General features: G+C 37.9%; 1 protein-coding gene across 7 annotated transcripts in view; it reads right to left on the reverse strand.

Annotated features, from left to right (window-relative positions):
• Positions 1-19,144, reverse strand: part of LOC139752886 (protein lin-54 homolog) — a 111,070-nt gene extending 91,926 nt beyond the window's left edge. For 2 of the 7 annotated variants that reach the window (XM_071668913.1, XM_071668907.1), the window contains exons 1-4: positions 18,838-19,142; positions 14,383-14,540; positions 8,753-8,951; positions 4,002-4,204 (exon numbers count right to left, since the gene is read on the reverse strand). In XM_071668913.1, the coding sequence (XP_071525014.1) occupies positions 4,002-4,204; positions 8,753-8,951; positions 14,383-14,540; positions 18,838-18,856 (579 nt within the window). In that variant the 5' untranslated portion in view covers positions 18,857-19,142. Of the gene's footprint in view, positions 1-4,001; positions 4,205-8,752; positions 8,952-14,382; positions 14,541-18,837 lie in introns of all 7 variants that reach the window. The other 5 variants (XM_071668912.1, XM_071668911.1, XM_071668908.1 and 2 more) reach the window with 5 other exon arrangements.
• Between the last annotated feature and the right edge of the window lie 1,758 nt (positions 19,145-20,902).

Raw genomic sequence — 20,902 nt, forward strand, 5'->3', positions numbered from 1 at the left:
TAAACATCGCTTTTTTTTTAAAGAAGCTATTAATGGTTAAATTAAGTCTGAATATAAGTGATCTATAACTAGGGGTAAAAATCACTAGTTATCTGGAGATATTTTTTGATGAGACAACCCTGGGATCGGTTAAGGGTATACAGAAATATACAATAGCTTTTATTACCAAATGGTGTTTGTTGATTAGTCTGCTGTAGTACAGTTAGCTGTTTACCATGGTAGGTGTCAAAGTGCCTTGCACTAAATCCATTTAATGATATGCAGTGTTTTAAAAACTGTATTTCAAAATAAAGTGCAGTAAAAGTAACAGCAAATTTCATAAGACATTTATGACTACTGCTGTATTAAGATTTTGCTCACATCTTTCTGGAATAAATGAGTAAAAACTTTGTAGCCAGACCTGTAATTCTAGGTTTCCAATATATTGAGGTACACAGTAAAACATTAGAGTGATGACAATCAAGGAAAAGTAGCTTGCCATCATTGGTCTCTTGTTCAGACAGGATCTTTATGCAAAGGTGTCTGAATTTTTGGTAATTCAAGAATTCTGAAATTGGCTCTAGGGATCTAAAATAAAAGGAATGCGTTATTCACATAAAAAAAAATTATCTATTTTGCTTTGTCGCTGTCTCCCGCGTTTGCAAGGTAGCGCAAGGAAACAGACGAAAGAAATGGCCCAACCCACCCCCATACACATGTATATACACACACGTAAATATACATACCTATACATCTCAATGTACACATATATATACACACACAGACACACACATATATACCCATGCACACAATTCACACTGTCTGCCTTTATTCATTCCCATCGCCACCTCGCCACACATGGAATAACATCCCCCTCCCCCCTCATGTGTGCGGGGTAGCGCTAGGAAAAGACAACAAAGGCTTTAAATATGAAGGACAATCATCATGCATCATGTCTCATATTGAGCCAAAAATACATTTGCCAATGTGGGGCCCAAGGGGCTATCCAAGTCAATGCCAACAATCTTGGTGTAAACACATCTGTTGAAAAAAAAAATTGCTGATAGTGTTAAAGGCTCATGCAAAATCTGATCTGTGAAAGATTTAACCAGTTCAAAACCAGAAAACAGACCCTCAACACAAATATTATTAGTTTCCAAATGCAGGATACTGGTTAAAATGTTTTAATATCCAAGTGTGCCAACACATATTAATTAAAATTTAGGTTACTTATCTCTTTTGTGGATTTGTGGCATTTGTATGTGGCAGTGAACAGACCTATGGAAGCAGTTGTGAGTCACAGAGTGGGGGAGGGGGAAAGAAATAGATAGATAATGAAAGAAGTAGGAAGGGGAGTTAGAGAAAAAGGAGAATTCTGCAGAAGGGTAAAAGAAAAAAGGAGGGAAAAAAAATGTTCTTAACAAACAACTGGCCTCCTCAGAATTTCCAAGAGTAAATTTGCTGATAATATACAAGACAACTAAAGTAAGCAATTTGACCCTATTTTTCTCGAAAGTAAAGGAGGCCAAAAATACCAATAAAAATCCATAATTTGGAAATTCTATACAAGATCTGAAAATTACAAGCCATATACATTTACCTCATAATATCAATTATTCAAATCAAGTGAGTTTCACATAGCAATGTTAAAGATGAGCAAGATAAACACTAATGTTCAAGCAAATACACACAGATAAAGCAGAAAACTGAGATGCCACCTTTTAGTGCTAATGAGACCTAAAAAGGTACTTGGTAATGACTGGTTATGACAGCCTGCCTACAAGCTGATCTGCCATTACAAATTCACACTGTATGACAGTTTCATGACATCTGTCCCCCTAACCTTTGGTCACAATGTGTCAAAATTATCAGAGATCTTTCTAAGGCCATTAGCAGTGCATACATATCAACTTGTGGGGAAAATTAATTAATCATATCATGACATATTCCGGAGCATATGAGACAGGGATGAACTGACAGGAAATAACCCTCATATTTCTGATTGTGAGAAGGCCTTAGAAGTTGACATCATCACTAAACTGTTGCTAGAGTTCTACATCAAAAGAATAGTAAAGGAGAAAAACTTTTATCCTTTTTTAAAAATGGAGTCATGGAAAAAAGTCCACATCAAGGCCAGGCCTTAACTGAAATATTCAGAGGTTAATGAGAAGGGAAAAAGAAGAGAAAAGGTAAATTATTTACAAATTTTGGAAGATAAAAAAAAAAAAAAATTTAAAATACATCCCCTACCTGACATACATTCAAGTTCTGTTCTGATTGACCAGTCAGATCTCAAAATGAATGTAAGTCAGATGCATTTCAGCACAGTATGTAGAATTTGTATACTTGTGCAGCATTCTTTTATCTTACTCAATTTCTATCGCGATTATCTCATTTTTTATCAACCAGCTTCATTGTATGATTCCGTAGTTTCTTTTTACCTTTTAAGTAAGATTCTTTAGTTCATATTTCATCACTTTTATTTTCTAATTTATATCTTTTTCCAGTCATGTGTACAGATGGTCATAAGTCATAGAGGTCAGAAGCAGGTCAGAAGCAAGGAATCAGGTATATTAGAATAGCCTTCAAGTATGTCGATAAGGTCATATATACCTAGTTCTTCATATCCTACATAGGGCCAAAACTGGTACATGCTTCTCAAGTTTGGCCAGTACACTTGAAGAAGCACAAAAAGTTAATAAAGAGGCTACAGAGTGAAAAAAAAAAAAAAACTTATCAAAATTAAGACAGCTAAGTGACAAGGAAAGGCTACAGGCTTTAAATATATCCACTTTAGAAAAAAGAGAAAAATATGGGGTGACCTGATTACAAGCACTGTTTTTAATACAAATCAAAGAAGCACACAGGTGACAATTCTTACAGAGAACTAAAATGAAATTAAGAAAATTTTTAAGATATGAACAAGTACTTTTTTAGTATAACAGTGATAGATATACAGAACAGAATGGCTGTGGACATGGTTAAAGCACACAGCACATATAAACTTAAGGAGTTGTATGATCGTATAAAATCTTAAAAGAGATGGGGCCCAATAAAACTCCCTCCCTGCAGAGAACCTATAAGTATTTATATAAAATCTTTACAATTTCATTCATACTCTTTTTTCATGTTGAAGGCTCCATTCACAGAAAAAGTCCACATGAAGGATAGGTCTTAACTGAAATAAGAGGGAATTATGAAACAAAAAAAGAAAAGACAAGGGAAAGTATTTACAAATTTTGAAGGAAGTGAAAAACCTCTTTTAAAAAGTGCCAGGTTATAGTTATTGGGAAAGACAAGAGAGAATAGAGTTCTAAAGCTTCAACATGTAACGAAATAAGCAGTTGTCAAAAGGCCAACCCTCGAGTTGCCAATGTCCACACAGTAATCATAAGACGCAGGAGCTTGCCGAGTACTGCGTGGTCTAGCTATTGGTGTGGGCACACAAGCAGCTGGCTCTGAGGAGCAAAAACAAAAGTAATAACTATACAAGAGGGAACGTGAACCAACACTGCAACACAGGGCAAGAGGGTCAGGTATGGATGTTAGCATGGGACACTTATAAGTTGGACTGCTTTCGACTCAACTCTGTCAAGTAAGGATGCAAAGCTAGAACCACCCAAGATGTGAAAGCAGTACTCCATATAAGGACAAATCAATCCTTTGTATAAAGGGAGCAACTGTTCAGAAGAGAAGAAGTTTCAACATCTAAACAGGATACCCAGTTTCTTAGAGGCAGAGTTAGCTATTCTATAATGTGGGGCTTCCAAGAAAATGAGAAAAAAGTAAAAATATGGTTAATAGCTAGTTAAAATAACTTCATGCAAAATGAGCAGAGGTATGGTCATTCACAATGAAGAATCAAAAAACTCCTTATGAGGTAAAACTAAAAAAATACATTAACAATAAATTACTTTTAAAATGAAATATATACAAAAAATTGTGCTAACCTTACTTTTAACAGAACCTTATGCAGTAATGATACAAAATACAGTCTATAATGAATAAGTTTCCATATTAACCTGGTTTTGCTGAAGCACAACAAATTGTCCAAGGCTGCTCTTGATAACTTGTGGTGTCTCACTAACAATCTGGTGCGAGGCAGTGTCTCCCCCAGATGAAACAGCAGCAAGAAGAGCTGCAGTGCCAGCCTCTCCACTTGCTGAAAGTTCTTCCCCAGTCATGGTGATAAGTTCACTCCCTTGTTGTAGCATATCCATGTCACCTTTTAAAAAATGCATCAACATATTATGACAGACATCATCATCTACTATCATAACAACAAAAAGTAAATATTTTTCCATCATCATTACCCCATTCCCAATTTCAGAGTGTATCAGGAACTGTAGAATCACTCTGAGAATCACTCATACACATTCTTAACCCATACCAAGGGTATTAAAAAAGATACATTGAATTCTAAACCAATAAAGCACTTTATACTTTTTAACTCTGCACACTACACTAACCTACTCTGATAAAGTACCTCTTTTTTTTCACATTGGACACAAAGCTAATTCACAAAGTGAGAACATCATTCATATAACATCCACACATACATAAAATGCTTCCACTGCATTCAATACCCACCCAATCATCCTTCTAGCATCTTATAGTGTCAAATCATCTGATTGCATGAATAATTATAAATGTAAATGTTAAATGGATGAAAGCAGCAAGTATATGTACATGTGTATATATGTATACTTCTGTATGTATATGTAGGTATACATACCTATACATTTCAACATATACATATATGTACATACATAGATATGTACATATATACACATGTACATATTCATACTCGCTGCCTTCATCCATTCCCATCACCACCCCGCCACACATGAAATGGCACCCCCTTCCCCCTGCGCACTTGCGAGGCAGCACTAGGAAAAGACAACAAAAGCCATATTCGTTCACACTTAGTCTCTAGCTGACATGTCTAATACACCGATACCACAGCTCCCTTTCCACATCCAGGCCCCACAAAACTTTCCATGGTGTACCCCAGACGCTTCACGTGCCCTGGTTCAATCCAATGACAGCACGTCGACCCCGGTATACCACATTGATCCAATTCACTCTATTCCTTGCAAGCCTTTCACCCTCCTGTATGTCCAGCCCCGATGGCTCAAAATCTTTTTCACTCTATCCTTCCACCTCCAATTTAGTCTCCCACTTCTCCTCATACTCCACCTCTGACACATATGTCCTCTTTGTCAATCTTTCCTCATTCATTCTCTCCATGTGACCAAACAATTTCAATACAACCTCTTCTGCTCTCTCAACCACACTCTTCTCATTACCACACATCTCTTTTACCCTTTCATTACTTATTTGATGAAACCACCTCACACCACATACTGTCCTCAAACATCTCATTTCTAAAACATCCACCCTCCTCTGCACAACCCAATCTATAGCCCATGCCTCACAACCATATAACATTGTTGGAACCACTATTCCTTCAAACATACCCATTTTGCTCTCCAAGATAATGTTCTCGCCTTCCACACATTCTTCAACACTCCCAGAACTTTCGCCCCCTCCCCCACCCTGTGACTCACTTCCGCTTCCATGGTTCCATCTGCTGCCACATCCATTCCCAGATATCTAAAACAACTCACTTCCTCAGTTTTTCTCCATTCAAACTTACCTCCCAATTTACTTGTCCCTCAATCCTACTGAACCTAATAACCTTGCTCTTAGTCACATTTACTCTCAACTTTCTTCTTTCACACACTTTACCAAACTCAGTCACCAGCTTCTGCAGTTTCTCACCCAAATCAGTCATCAGCTCTGTATCATCAGCGAACAACAACTGACTCACTTCCCAAGTCCTCTCATCCACAATAGACTTCATACTTGCCCCTCTTTCAAAAACTCTTGCATTCATCTCCCGAACAACCCCATCCATAAACAAATTAAACAGCCATGGAGACATCACGCACCCCTGCCGCAAACCAAAATTCACTGAGAACCAACCACTTTCCTCTCTTCCTATTCGTAAACATGTCTTACATCCTCGATAAAAACTTTTCACTGCTTCTATCAACTTGCCTCCCACACCATATACTCTTAATACCTTCCACAGAGCATCTCTATCAACTCTAATCATATGCCTTCTCCTGATCCATAAATGCTACATACAAATCCATTTGTTTTTCTAAGTATTTCTTACATTTCAAAGCAAACACCTGATCCACACATCCTCTATCACTTCTGAAACCACACTGCTTTTCCCCAATTTGATGCTCTGTACATGCCTTCACCCTCTCAATCAATACCCTCCCATATAATTTCCCAGGAATACTCAACAAACTTATTCCTCTGTAAATTGAACACTCACCTCTATCCCCTTTGCCTTTGTACAGTGGCATTATGCATGCATTCCACCAATCCTCAGGCACTTCACCAAGAACCATACATACAATGAATATCCTCACCAACCAGTCAACAACACAGTCACCCCTTTTTTGATAAATTTCACAGCTTGCTGTATGGTGAAGCATGATCTCACAGAGAGGAACAAAGCCATTTTTGTCTTAGAGGACAGTTGAAATATGAAGTAAGAAGAAAATACATGATGTAAATATTCCCCATGCCTTAACTTATTTCTATATCTAATTTCTTTGCAATTTGATCCCATTTATCTAAGTGATGTATATTTTTTTTTTTTTTTTTTTTTTTTATACTTTGTCGCTGTCTCCCGCGTTTGCGAGGTAGCGCAAGGAAACAGACGAAAGAAATGGCCCAACCCCCCCCCCATACACATGTACATACACACGTCCACACACGCAAATATACATACCTACACAGCTTTCCATGGTTTACCCCAGACGCTTCACATGCCTTGCTTCAATCCACTGACAGCACGTCAACCCCTGTATACCACATGACTCCAATTCACTCTATTTCTTGCCCTCCTTTCACCCTCCTGCATGTTCAGGCCCCGATCACACAAAATCTTTTTCACTCCATCTTTCCACCTCCAATTTGGTCTCCCTCTTCTCCTCGTTCCCTCCACCTCCGACACATATATCCTCTTGGTCAATCTCTCCTCACTCATTCTCTCCATGTGCCCAAACCATTTCAAAACACCCTCTTCTGCTCTCTCAACCACGCTCTTTTTATTTCCACACATCTCTCTTACCCTTACGTTACTTACTCGATCAAACCACCTCACACCACACATTGTCCTCAAACATCTCATTTCCAGCACATCCATCCTCCTGCGCACATCTCTATCCATAGCCCACGCCTCGCAACCATACAACATTGTTGGAACCACTATTCCCTCAAACATACCCATTTTTGCTTTCCGAGATAATGTTCTCGACTTCCACACATTTTTCAAGGCTCCCAAAATTTTCGCCCCCTCCCCCACCCTATGATCCACTTCCGCTTCCATGGTTCCACCCGCTGACAGATCCACTCCCAGATATCTAAAACACTTCACTTCCTCCAGTTTTTCTCCATTCAAACTCACCTCCCAATTGACTTGACCCTCACCCCTACTGTACCTAATAACCTTGCTCTTATTCACATTTACTCTCAACTTTCTTCTTCCACACACTTTACCAAACTCAGTCACCAGCTTCTGCAGTTTCTCACATGAATCAGCCACCAGCGCTGTATCATCAGCGAACAACAACTGACTCACTTCCCAAGCTCTCTCATCCCCAACAGACTTCATACTTGCCCCTCTTTCCAGGACTCTTGCATTTACCTCCCTTACAACCCCATCCATAAACAAATTAAACAACCATGGAGACATCACACACCCCTGCCGCAAACCTACATTCACTGAGAACCAATCACTTTCCTCTCTTCCTACACGTACACATGCCTTACATCCTCGATAAAAACTTTTCACTGCTTCTAACAACTTGCCTCCCACACCATATATTCTTAATACCTTCCACAGAGCATCTCTATCAACTCTATCATATGCCTTCTCCAGATCCATAAATGCTACATACAAATCCATTTGCTTTTCTAAGTATTTCTCACATAAATTCTTCAAAGCAAACACCTGATCCACACATCCTCTACCACTTCTGAAACCGCACTGCTCTTCCCCAATCTGATGCTCTGTACATGCCTTCACCCTCTCAATCAATACCCTCCCATGTATATAAGTCGTACTATATTTCTCAAAATACTTTAATATCATTGTCAATACTGTTCTAGTAAAGTTCCTTTTTATGCCACATACAAGCACTTTATACATCATGCTTATATATTTTGGGCATTCACCAATATCTTACCTTACAATGAGAAACAAGGCATTCCAACTTTAGTCTTCAACACAACTATAGTGACAACAGTACCTGGTAAAGTCATAGTGTACCAAATAATGAGTTCCATATATCTTCAGTAACACACTTGTAATATACAGTAATGTACTGAACACATATGCCTTGCTATCCTGTTTCTACCACTATATTTGGAGTATCCCTTTACAGATAACCTTGTTTTGGACCTTCAGGTCACCTATATCTATCCTTTCCCATATATTCCAGTCCCGAACTAGCAAAAGCATACAAAGGTGGTGGATATAGTGATGGGAGTAGAAATATGGGTAGTGGTGGTGGGTGATGTAGGTAGGTATGGGTGGTGTTGGTGGTGGGTGATGTAGGTAGGTATGGGTGGTGTTGGTGGTGGGTGTGGGTGATGGTTTTTGGGGTAGGTAGGGTGGGTGGTGGTGGCAAAACAATAAACAGAGTATTGAGGCATATTCTGAAAAAACATATGTCTATAAACTTACCAATAACTTGAGCATGCTCTGTAAGAGCATCAACCTCCATTGGCTGCTGCTGGTGTGTTTGGTGGTGGGATTGAGAATCAATCTGTTGAGGTTCATCTACGACACTTCCATCACCACCTGCTACTTCAACAATGTTACCAACTGCCACCCCATCTGATATCAGTACGCCACTTGTGTCTACCACCTGAGGAGAGATGATCTGCTTCTGTTACTAGTCAATTATTAATGTCTGGTTTTCTTATAACAATGTTTCACAAAATAACAGCTGAGGCAATACTTAGCTACTGTCGTCAAACCCTTGAATGGGAGCATACATAAGCTCATGCACTCTTGAAAAACAGTAGCCCACTACAACTGATGCAATACTTTTCCCATCTGTTTAAACATTCAGATGATTTGTCATACAATTAGCAATCTAAATAGGTCTCTTCTGTAGCAAGGAAGGTTGGGGGAAAAGTTTTACTCTCCTTGGCACTCCTAGAGCCACCATTATGCATAACAAGCCATTGACTGCAGGTCGAGTGTACACAGTGATCCTGCAGAAAACAGTGGATTGCTGGATGACCTAAACAATGACGAGGAACAGTTATCATATGTATCAGCACAAAACCTTCCATCTAATCCACTCCATACCAACTGCCAACCTCCAAACAGATATAAAAAGCTCACCTCTACCTCACACTTCAGCAAACTCTACTCATGGATTTCCCCACCACCAACAAATATGACATGACAAAACACATATTTAGTGAAATTACCAAACAAGCACGATGCAACCACACTCCTACTTCAGTCTTAAACACTTCTCCACCAGACTAACTCCTACCAGATTCAACACTCCTCAAACAAAAAAGTCACTTTCACATCTGCGCTCTTGACATCACCCATACATAAAACGCTACAAACACTGTACCACCATATCCCAAGACCCTTCATACCCAAAATGTAATTGCCACAACAGCAACACCAAGCACTTCCTATTCAATTGTCCTGCACTCTCTGCGTATAGACAAACAAACAACTCTTCACATTATGGCCTATGGTCCTAATCGTAAGTGAGGAAGGAGCCTAATAAAGACATATAGGACTCCTGGGGCAGAAAATAAGAAGTAAAAAAGTTAGGAAAGTGAAGAAGAATAACAAAATATTATTGGAAGTAGGTGACTCAAGAGAATGACCTCTATGTAAGAATGAGCGTGGCCAGCAAAGGAGGTATCCTTACTACCCTTATACTTTTGGAAGAAATTAAGTTACAAGCGTGCCTGATTTCCTACTTTATGGAGCATTTTTCTGATGGATGGTGCGTACACAGCTAAAATATTTCCAAAGAAAAGCACAACCTATTCCCTCACCACGTATGCTAGCCACTTGCCATCTTCACACTTTATTCCAATTTCTTAATATTTAAAAACATATTCATGATATTCACCAACAATACTGTACCTGACTATAGAAAGAAAGAGTGCACTGTAAAACAAGTTTCAGAGAAAGAAAAATCAACTTAATCTTTTATCAGGGACTGTCAGATGTGTCTCCCACAACCACCTCCACCCCCACGCTCAGCAGCAGATCAGGCCGACATAAAGGTATCCACAAATCTTTCAGAGAATTTTTCTTGTTTTGAAGATATATAATAACAAAGAGTATTCTGGAGAAGATACATAATAATATCAAAGTGTATTCTGGCATCCCAGTCATTCTACATAAGACTAGAGTATTCCATGTTTTATCAAACATTATCTTTTATTTTGAAACCAGCTTCATACATCACTATGGCTGTAATTTTTTAAGAATTTAACAGTTTTGTCTCTAAAAACTTAAAACAATTTTTGTAGAACTTCAGAGTGCATTTTTCTATCTCCTTTTTTGAAAACTGGTGCTACATTACCATGCATCCAGTATTTTGGCACTCCTTTCTTGTAGTAATGTGATGAATATTTTGGGAAAATGCTTCATTACCATGCTTCTGGTATTCTAGCACTCCTTTCTTGTAGTAATGAGATGAATTTTTTGTCTGGAAATGCTATTTCCCAGTTTGCTCCCTTCAACATTCTGTGGGAGACATCGGTAGGACCAGCTGACTTGTTCATTTTAAATTTTACTTGATATCTATGTACTTCACAGCATTCAATATATATCATGTACAGTTTCTTACTTTTCATGTTCAGAAATACATTTTTTGCTTATGATTTTAGAAATTTTTGACGATACCATAAACAATGAATCAATATACTTGTTAAGAGGGGAAGCCATTTCTTTATCTTATCTATTTACTAAGCCATTCTCATTTGATGTTTACATGAGCTTACATGAGAAAGAAAGACAATAGGAAGCCTGATTGGCTCACAATTGTGTTGTCTGAAGAAAAATATAAAAATTATTGAACTAGACAAAAAAAATAATTCAATTTCACTTGGTAGTTTTTCAAGCTATCACCGACTCCCCACTGCTGCACATTAGCCTTATAGTGTCCCCATCACCAATTTCATTTATATGTTCATTTCTGGCATTTTTCTCAAAGTATACCTGAATTTATAAAATATTTGTCTAAATGACTTTTGAAGGTATTTATAGTTTTTGCATTCACTAAATCTGATGGTAACTTATTCCAGTGCTCAACACACCTATAAGAAAAGTTTCCCCACGTACATACATCTTGTAGCTTTGAGTTTTATTCCACTTTTCCTAGTAACTGTATTTTCTTGTAGAACATTCTGAGATGATCACGGTCTACATTATAGAACTTGTTCAGAATTTTGAACACTTCGATTAAGTCACCTCAAAGTCGACATTTTTTAAGGGAGAAGAGATCCTATCATCTTAGCCTCTCCTTGTGTGCCAGGTTTCTTGCTCTAATTTTTCCTCATCTTTTCCATAGTTCGGGGACTAAAACTGGACTACATATTCAAGATGTGGTCTTACTAGAGAATTACAAAGCGAGAGAATTGTTTCTGGTGTCTTATAATCTTTGTTCCTGGCCATGAAACCTAACATTGGTTACCTTTTTTACTTATTGCTTGACTTTAGTGTATTTCAAATTGTTACTAATGACAACTCCAAGGCCCTTTTCTTTTTACTTTAGTTAGAGAGTTTCCGAACAGTTTGTAGTCACAACCTCTATCCTTGTCTCCAAAGTGCATACCTTTACACTTGTCAATATCAAACTTCATTTGCCATCTGTCTGGCCACTCTGCTAGTAAGTAAAAATTTCTTTAAATCATTTCACAATCCCAACTGTTTACAGCTCTACCTACTAGTTTAGTATCGTCAGCAAATTTGGAAATCTTAGATATGAGACCGAGTACTAGGTCATTAATGTTGGACCAATAGCATCAGGTATTTTTTCTTGCTTCTAAAGTACTTAATAAAGGAAAGCATAGTGAGGCGCTACTTTTCTCAATGTAGCCACTTTGAGTATTGCCTTAAATTTCACGAGCATTAAAAAATCTATTGACTAGCTACAGATGGCAACCCAAACAAAGGATGAGTCATTGTAACAGCTTATATGCCTTAGTCATCCTGTAATAAGAGCAGAGAACAATCAAACAACTTTTTCCAAGACACGCCCCATCTTATCTACATGAGCAGCATGCAGTACATATATGCCTGCCCCACCTGCTGACCTCTTTGCTTGTGGCATATCATAGCTCACAACACATATTAGCATTCTTATGCCTTTAAAAATATGGAGACTGATGGATGCGTTTACCAATGTGGAAGAAAATCTCTCATCATGATAGAGAAGAGTGAGGTGGAAATGTACAGGTCTGGCAAGAGTAAGTTGGATGCACTTGTAAGAACATGAGGTAAGCCCCAAAGAGGAAAAACTGGAGCAAAAGCAAGTTCTTGTGTATTTGTATGGTTTGAAGGAACTGACTACTGGCCTTATTTGTGTATATGATAACCATAATTGTGGCATCATAATCCATATGAAAAAAGTTAAATTTCTTTTAATGCACCTCCTAAGGAATTAGAAAAAAAAAAATCCAGAGGGCAAAAGAAAAAACACAATGAAATGGCTAAACAATGCTCTTGCGCTTTTCTTCATTTTTTCGAACCTGGTCACCATTTTCATGTTTGCAAGGCAGTGCCAGGAACAGACAAAGAAAGGCCACATTTGCTTACATCTACATGCTTGCTGTCATATACAAAGTATCAAAATCATAGCCCCCACACAGAAAAATCATATTTTCAAAGTCATCTTCACCAGTGCTGATCTTCATACAATCTGCGCAATCTCAATGTACTGCGCATGTTGTAGATGGAGACTACAAGAGGCAGAAGTGCGTGCACACGTGTGTGTTTGAAAACCCTACCCTCGTTCTTTCATTTCATAATAAGTTAGAACAGAAGAAACTTTGTGAGGAGTCTCATCTTCATCAAAGGCATAAGCTGGGGTATCTAAATCATGTGTGAATGTAACCAAGGGAGAGATATGTAGCATGTTTGAGGACAGGAAACTGGAAAACCCTACCCTCCTTATTCTTTCACTTCATAATAATGAGTTAGAACAGAAGAAGCTCTGTGAGGAGTCTCATCCTCATCAAAGGCACAGGCTGGGGTATCTAATTTATGTGTGAATGTAATCAAGATGAGAAGGGAGGGATTTGTAGCATGTTTAAGGACAGAAATCTGGATAACCTGGCCCCGAAAGAAACAAAGCTAGAGGGGAAGGGGGAAGGATAATTTGGGAATACCCAAGGGATAAAGAAAGAGGTTAGTGTGAGAGCATAAGCTAAGGAAGGGGTGGCACTGTTGTAGAAGGAGTTGTGGGAGTGTGATAGAATGTAAGGAAGTGATCAATGTAAGTAAAACTGAAAGTGGATTGTAAGAGGTGGGTGATTATTAGCACTTATATACCTAGAAACAAGATGACTAAAGTAGATAGGTGGGTGTTTTCAAAAGAGATGAATGGGCATCTGAGAAGTTTTAATGCATATGAATGAGCATCAATGATGGAAGATTCTAATGTGAGGATATGTAATAAAGCAGTTGAGGGTATTATTTGAGGGCCTGACATAACCAGAGGTGAATGAAAATAATCAACAGTTTGTGAAGCAGTGTGATGAAAGAGGACTGGAGATTAAGAATACCTGGCTTAAAGACAGGGACATGCATACATATGTCAGCTCTATCTCAACCCCATCAATTAATAAATCTTTTAAGATTACTACATTTCTTTGTCTTCCCATACTGTACTACCTTAACCTTTTAAGATTACTACATATCCTTGTCTTCCCATACTGTACTACCTTAACCTATCACACAATCCACCATTATATTCTGATGTATCTTAATATCTTTCTAGAATTCAGAACTACCTCTATTAGTTCTTCCTTCACACCCTGCTCTGCTTGCCATTCCCTAACAAATCTCATCTAAGTTATAAAGTATTTTCAGTTAACATATGCTTGGTAAGAATCAGATGAATACAACCACATTCTTCGACATTTCTCTTTCACTAAACAAACTGCAATTCCTACTTCTCTCAGTATTAAGCTTCTCATGTACTTTCCCACCTACTTCAGGATAGATCAGAAACAAAAAATCAGTTCATAAACCAGTCTGGATCACACATGACAGAAACCTGCAGAAAAAAATGAGGGAAAAACATGGAATTCTCTACTAACATGGGCTTCTGTTGCCTCCTGAAGAGCCTCAAGGTCTGCTGCCTGGATGTTAAATCCTACGAGGGTTTCAAGGTCTTGTTGTGTAAACTGACTTGATAACTCTCCCAGGGCAGATGCATCAATAAATACTGTGTTTCCCCCTTCACCAACATCTTTGTCTGAAAAAAAGCAGAGAAATTAATAGTTACTTTATCTTTGCTGGTAGGCTCAGTCTGCTCCTTGTATTTTTTTGCACAAAGAACCAGGATATTTTTCAATCACCTTCTATGACACACATGGAAGTATTTTCTATCCCTAATCCCAGGGATATTAATAATTAATATCTATATTCTATTATACTTTGTCACTGTCCCCCACGTTAGCAAGGTAGCGCAAGGAAACAGACGAAAGAATGGCCCAACCCACCCACACACACACACACACACATGCATGTACATAAACGCCCATTAACACACATATACATACCTAAACATTTCCAGGTATACATACATATACATACACAGACATATATATATATATACACATGTACATATTCATACATGCTGCCTTCATCCATGCCGGCCACTACCCCGCCACAATGAAATGGCACCCCCCTCCCCCTGCGTGTGCATGAAGTAGCGTCTGGGGTAAACCATGGAAAGTTTTCTGGGGCCTGAATGTGGAAAGGGAGCCGTGGTTTCAGTGCATTACACATGACAGCTAGAGACTGAGTGTGAACAAATGTGGTCTTTGTTGTCTTCTAGCACTAACTTGCACATGTGGGGGAGGGGAGTGCTATTTCATGTGTGGCAGGGTGGCGACATGAATGGATGAAGGCAACAAGTATGAATATGTATATGTGTATGTATGTATACAAGCATGTGTGGGTGTTTAAGTATATACATATGTATGTGGGTGGGTTGGGCCATTCTTTCGTCTGTTTCCGGTGCTGCCTCACTAACACGGGAGACCGACTAAGTATAATAAAAAAAAATAATATAACATAAAAATCTAAATTAATCATATTCTTAGGAAAAAATAAAACAAAATGACATCAAGATTCATGATGGTAAATCACATATTTTTAACAATGGTCAATGTGAAAATGAGAAAACATAATATGTAAATATAACTCAACTTGGTACTGTTCTTACTGGGACTGAACTACCTCTCATGTTTGCTCTATGGAGATTTATTATTATCATTACTGTTTTTCTTTACATCAGGAATGTAAATTCTATACTTCTACATCATATTTTCATGACTGTAATTCTACTGCCTTTTTATAAATATTCAGTACTGAAAATGCATATGAGTAATTTAAAGATAAATCTACTATATCTTGTAATTTAGAATTCTTCATAAAGTTTATGTGGCAAAGCATTGTACAGCCAGGTTTGTGATAATTAGAATACAAAAAATACAAAAACCCAACAGTTTGCATGTTAATTGTTTTAACTTATCAATACTACCTGCCGCCACATAGCAGCAATGACACTGTAATGTGAATTGCAGTACATATTTCAACATATACTGCTGTTTTATCTATACACCACAACCTTGGGGCTTTGGTAGAAGTACATGTAAGCACCACATAAAAGGTGTCAAGGGAGGTCTGAAAAGGCCTTGTTGTCTGTGACAGTATTAGGCATCTGGCTGCTCTCTTCCCTAACCCACTGCATTAAGTCTCCACGTTCAACAACAGTTGGGATGTTATACCTATGCTGTTCACCCTTTCAATCAGCCACTAAATTGAAGAAGCACCAGGTGGCATCAGCCCCAGAACCACTTTGTGTGAAAGCCACATAATAAGTTTCAATGCACATTACAGCAAAGAGTTCCATGTAGACTCAAGGTATGGACCCACAGTGATCTACTAACATATGAAAATCTGAAGGAGCTTTTAGTTTCCGGGTAGATGTATGGCTGCCTCTTTTCTTGAGGCTGTGAACCTTGTCCATACACTTAGCAAAGAAAGCAATGCTCTTAAGTCCTGAGCTACACTGTCCATAAAACATGCGACACTCATACTGTGCTAACTTTCCACATACATATTTACTTATTATATTCATTATACTTAATCACTGTTTCCTGTGTCAGCGAGGTAGTGCCAGGAAACAGATGAAGAATGGGTCATCCACCCATATACACATATATGTATTTACATAATATATATATATATATGTGCAGGAGGATGGATGTGCTGGAAATGAGATGTTTGAGGACAATGTGTGGTGTGAGGTGGTTTGATCGAGTAAGTAACGTAAGGGTAAGAGAGATGTGTGGAAATAAAAAGAGCGTGGTTGAGAGAGCAGAAGAGGGCGTTTTGAAATGGTTTGGGCACATGGATAGAATGAGTGAGGAAAGATTGACCAAGAGGATATATGTGTCGGAGGTGGAGGGAACGAGGAGAAGTAGGAGACCAAATTGGAGGTGGAAAGATGGAGTGAAAAAGATTTTGTGTGATCGGGGCCTGAACATGCAGGAGGGTGAAAGGAGGGCAAGGAATAGAGTGAATTGGATCGATGTGGTATACCAGGGTTGACGTGCTGTCAGTGGATTGAATCAGGGCATGTGAAGCATCTGGGGTAAACCATGGAAAGCTGTGTAGGTATGTATATTTGCGTGTGTGGACGTATGTATATACATGTGTATGGGGGTGGGTTGGGCCATTTCTTTCGTCTGTTTCCTTGCGCTACCTCGCAAACGCGGGAGACAGCGACAAAGCAAAAAATGTATATATATATATATATATATATATATATATATATATATATATATATATATATATATATATATATGCTCACCACTATACCACCATAAGAAACTGATTTTGTTTGACTTCACATATCTATGTGCCTTTACCTGCAAAAATGCTACTTCCTCAACATCACCTGATTATAAAACCCATCCTGTACAATTACGTCTCATAAAATCACATCCTCCAGTACATAAGAAACAAAATATCAAGCCATCCACTTTGACAACAAATGGAACATACATCATTATATCCAAAACACAAATATTAGCTTGCAAAACATTTTGCAAGGCCTCACTGGAGTACTGTGCAGCAATGTGACACATATTATAGTAAACCTGAATATATAAACATTAAGGCAGCAGGATTCATTATCAAACAGCATCAAGAAAACAATTCTCTTCTTATAATGGCAAAGATAGGCATACACACCAAACTCTACATTACACAAACAATAAAAGCACACACAGATCACAACCAAAAATTTAGGACTTTTCACGTTTGTGCCAAACCTTTCAAATAGCAGCTTTTCCCATAAGCAATAACAAAGTAAAGCCAAAATCCTGCTACCAAGGTAAGTCATGCAACAATTCATTAGAAAATTTTCAAAACACTTGAACATCAACACAGGAATATATCAACAATAACAAGCACAGCCCACCTTATATCAGCAGCAACCAACCCACATCAACATTGTCCATACCTGAAAGGGCCATGTGTCCAGCAATGGCAGATTTATAACATTACCATCGAATTTCTGATAATCTAATACAGCCATATCGTTTTAGCTAATGCAATTATCTTTTTATCTATTCATAAGTATGATGGCAAGTGAAATCACAATCTTGGATATAAATTAAACAAAACCCACCACCAACATCACTTACGACATCAGCATCAAAGTGCACACTGCACATGATTGCTCCCCATTTGGAAAAATTAGAGTTTTGCTTATGCAGGTAAGTGGAGGTTCACATTCATCATCTACCAACATTCATGAGCCATGACAACAAATAAGTCTTAGTTTACTTATCTTCAATGATCATCATATTGTATTATATCTGACAATAACCCATGAAATATCAGAGAGAGCAGTTATAACCAACAACAAAACCAGATGTTTTTTGGAAGAAAGTCAAATTCTAGTTTTTTTCCCTTGAGAAAACTTAAATCTTGATTACCAACATTATTCCCAAACCTCTCCCCTTCCATATGACAGCCATTCCAGACACCACCAAGAGTAACCTGGCGTCAGGCACAAACCCATACGGGAGTTCCAAGAAGCACACTTGGAAGACAAGCTGAAAGCTACTAACAGGAGTCCATTATCCAAGTTGGAAGACGCGCCCCCATTCGGCCGACAATCCTAGATCCCGACACCCGTCCCCATATCACGGAGATTTTCTCACTCCCTGATTATATAACTATCCCTATTTTCCATGACAGTGAAAGAAGATGTTGAATGGTTTGCAATGGCAAGAAATTGAACTTGTCAAATGAGGCCAGAGTCTATTAATACGTGTATTTTGAGGTTTGTTTTCATTGATTATCGCTATTTTAGGTCGTGTTTACATGGGTGTGGGGTCAATTTACCTGGCCAGACCAGGCTTAATTCTGGAAATACATGCGCCTATTTGGCATTTTCGATTTCTTCTATCCCTTAGCTTTGCGACATACATGCGTCCCATCGCATTAACCATTGACACTAGGGCACTTACCAGGGTTATTATGTGGCATTTTGAGGATGTTCAAACTCACGCGCCCACCATTACAATCCCATAGTCCTCTGCTGGTGCGCACCACGCTATGGTGCCATATGTACTGACAACATTATACTTAAAGGCACCAATATTAGAATATATCTGATTATACTTTACATCTGTACTCCTTAGATAACCATAAGATAAATGAGCTGATGAAAATAAATTTCGAAATCTAAAATTTTGTAAATAGCCTCCAAGCTAATATTTCATGTGGCACCTTGAATTCCACTCCCGCCATCTCCATTCAAGCCGTGTACTTCCGCCAAAAACATTGGACACGATAAGGGACGGAAAATAATGCATATGGTTATTCTTATAGTATATTTGACAAGAGAGCCGCATACGTAAATCCGCCGTACATTTACTGAAGAAACTCTTTCTTTCCTACGTAAGCTACGGAAGATGACCCAAAATTTTCATATTGAATTTATTTGTAGTCACGGGACTGTGAGGGCTAAAGAAGATATACATTAGATTTCCACGAAATGTGTTTTAGAAATATTTTGACTGAAAATTTCAAAAAAAATATTTATGGTTATTCAATTTTAAACTCATTTTACTGATGGCCTTAAACATTTTAATTCTGATTAAGAAATATTGCATTGTAAATATAGTTGTTCGCTCCAATGTTTACGTTCTGCTAAGCTACGCTTAATTTAACCAAGCAATAGCAAGCAATTAATGAAGTAGATTCTATAGGAATATTTAAAGAAAATATACAAAAAAGTAAAATATTAAAGCTAATTTCTTATTCACTGCCAAATCATGATGTTGAATATTTTCACTCAAATATCAGGAGCAACCATACGACGAAGGTGGTGGGTCTTTCCTTGGCGTTAGATGTATAATCAGATGTTTGATGTCATTTAAGTGCACTTAAATGCTAGAGCAACTGTATTTCACAGTTTATTTCATGAAACATATATACAGAGTGTCTCAAAAATATCTACTCACTTTTGACACCATAAAACTCAGTTTATTTTCTTTTTTCAGATCCAGAAAAAAAAATCATTGAGTTATAGGGTGTCAAAAAGTGAGTACGTTTCTTTGGGACATCCTGTGTTGTGTGTGTATATATATATATATATATATATATATATATATATATATATATATATATATATATATATATATATATATATTTCTTTTTCTTTTAAACTATTCGCCATTTCCCGCGTTAGCGAGGTAGCGTTAAGAACAGAGGACTGGGCCTTTTTTGGAATATCCTCACCTGGCCCCCTCTGTTCCTTCTTTTGGAAAAAAAAAAAAAACGAGAGGGGAGGATTTCCAGCCCCCCGCTCCCTCCCCTTTTAGTCGCCTTCTACGACACGCAGGGAATACGTGGGAAGTATTCTTAATCCCCTATCCCCAGGGATATATATATATATATATATATATATATATATATATATATATATATATATATATATATATATATATTCATTTTGTATTCATACATAATCGCTGTTTCCCGCGTCAGTGAGGTAGCGCCAGGAAACAGACGAAGAAATGGCCCATCCACACACACACACACACACACACACACACACATATATATATATATATATATATATATATATATATATATATATATATATATATATATATATTGTTTTATTATCTATTATACTTTGTCGCTGTCTCCCGTGTTAGCGAGGTAGCGCAGGGAAACAGACGAAAGAATGGCCCAAACCACCTACATACATATGTTTATACTTAAACGCCCACACACGCACATTTAAACGTATGCATACATATACATACATAGACATATACATACATACATACACATGTACAAATTCATACGTGTTGCCTTTATCCATTTATGTCACCACCCCGCCACACATGAAAACACTCTGTAGGGTAGCGCTAAAGACAACAAAGGCCACTTTCATTCACACTCAGTCTCTAGCTGTCATGTGTAGTGTACCGAAACCACAGCTCCCTTTCCACATCCAGGCCCCACAAAACTTTCCATGGTTTACCCCAGATGCCTATCATGCCCTGGTTCAAACCATCG

The sequence above is a fragment of the Panulirus ornatus genome, chromosome 13 (assembly GCF_036320965.1).
Source record: "Panulirus ornatus isolate Po-2019 chromosome 13, ASM3632096v1, whole genome shotgun sequence".
Lineage (NCBI taxonomy): Eukaryota > Metazoa > Arthropoda > Malacostraca > Decapoda > Palinuridae > Panulirus > Panulirus ornatus.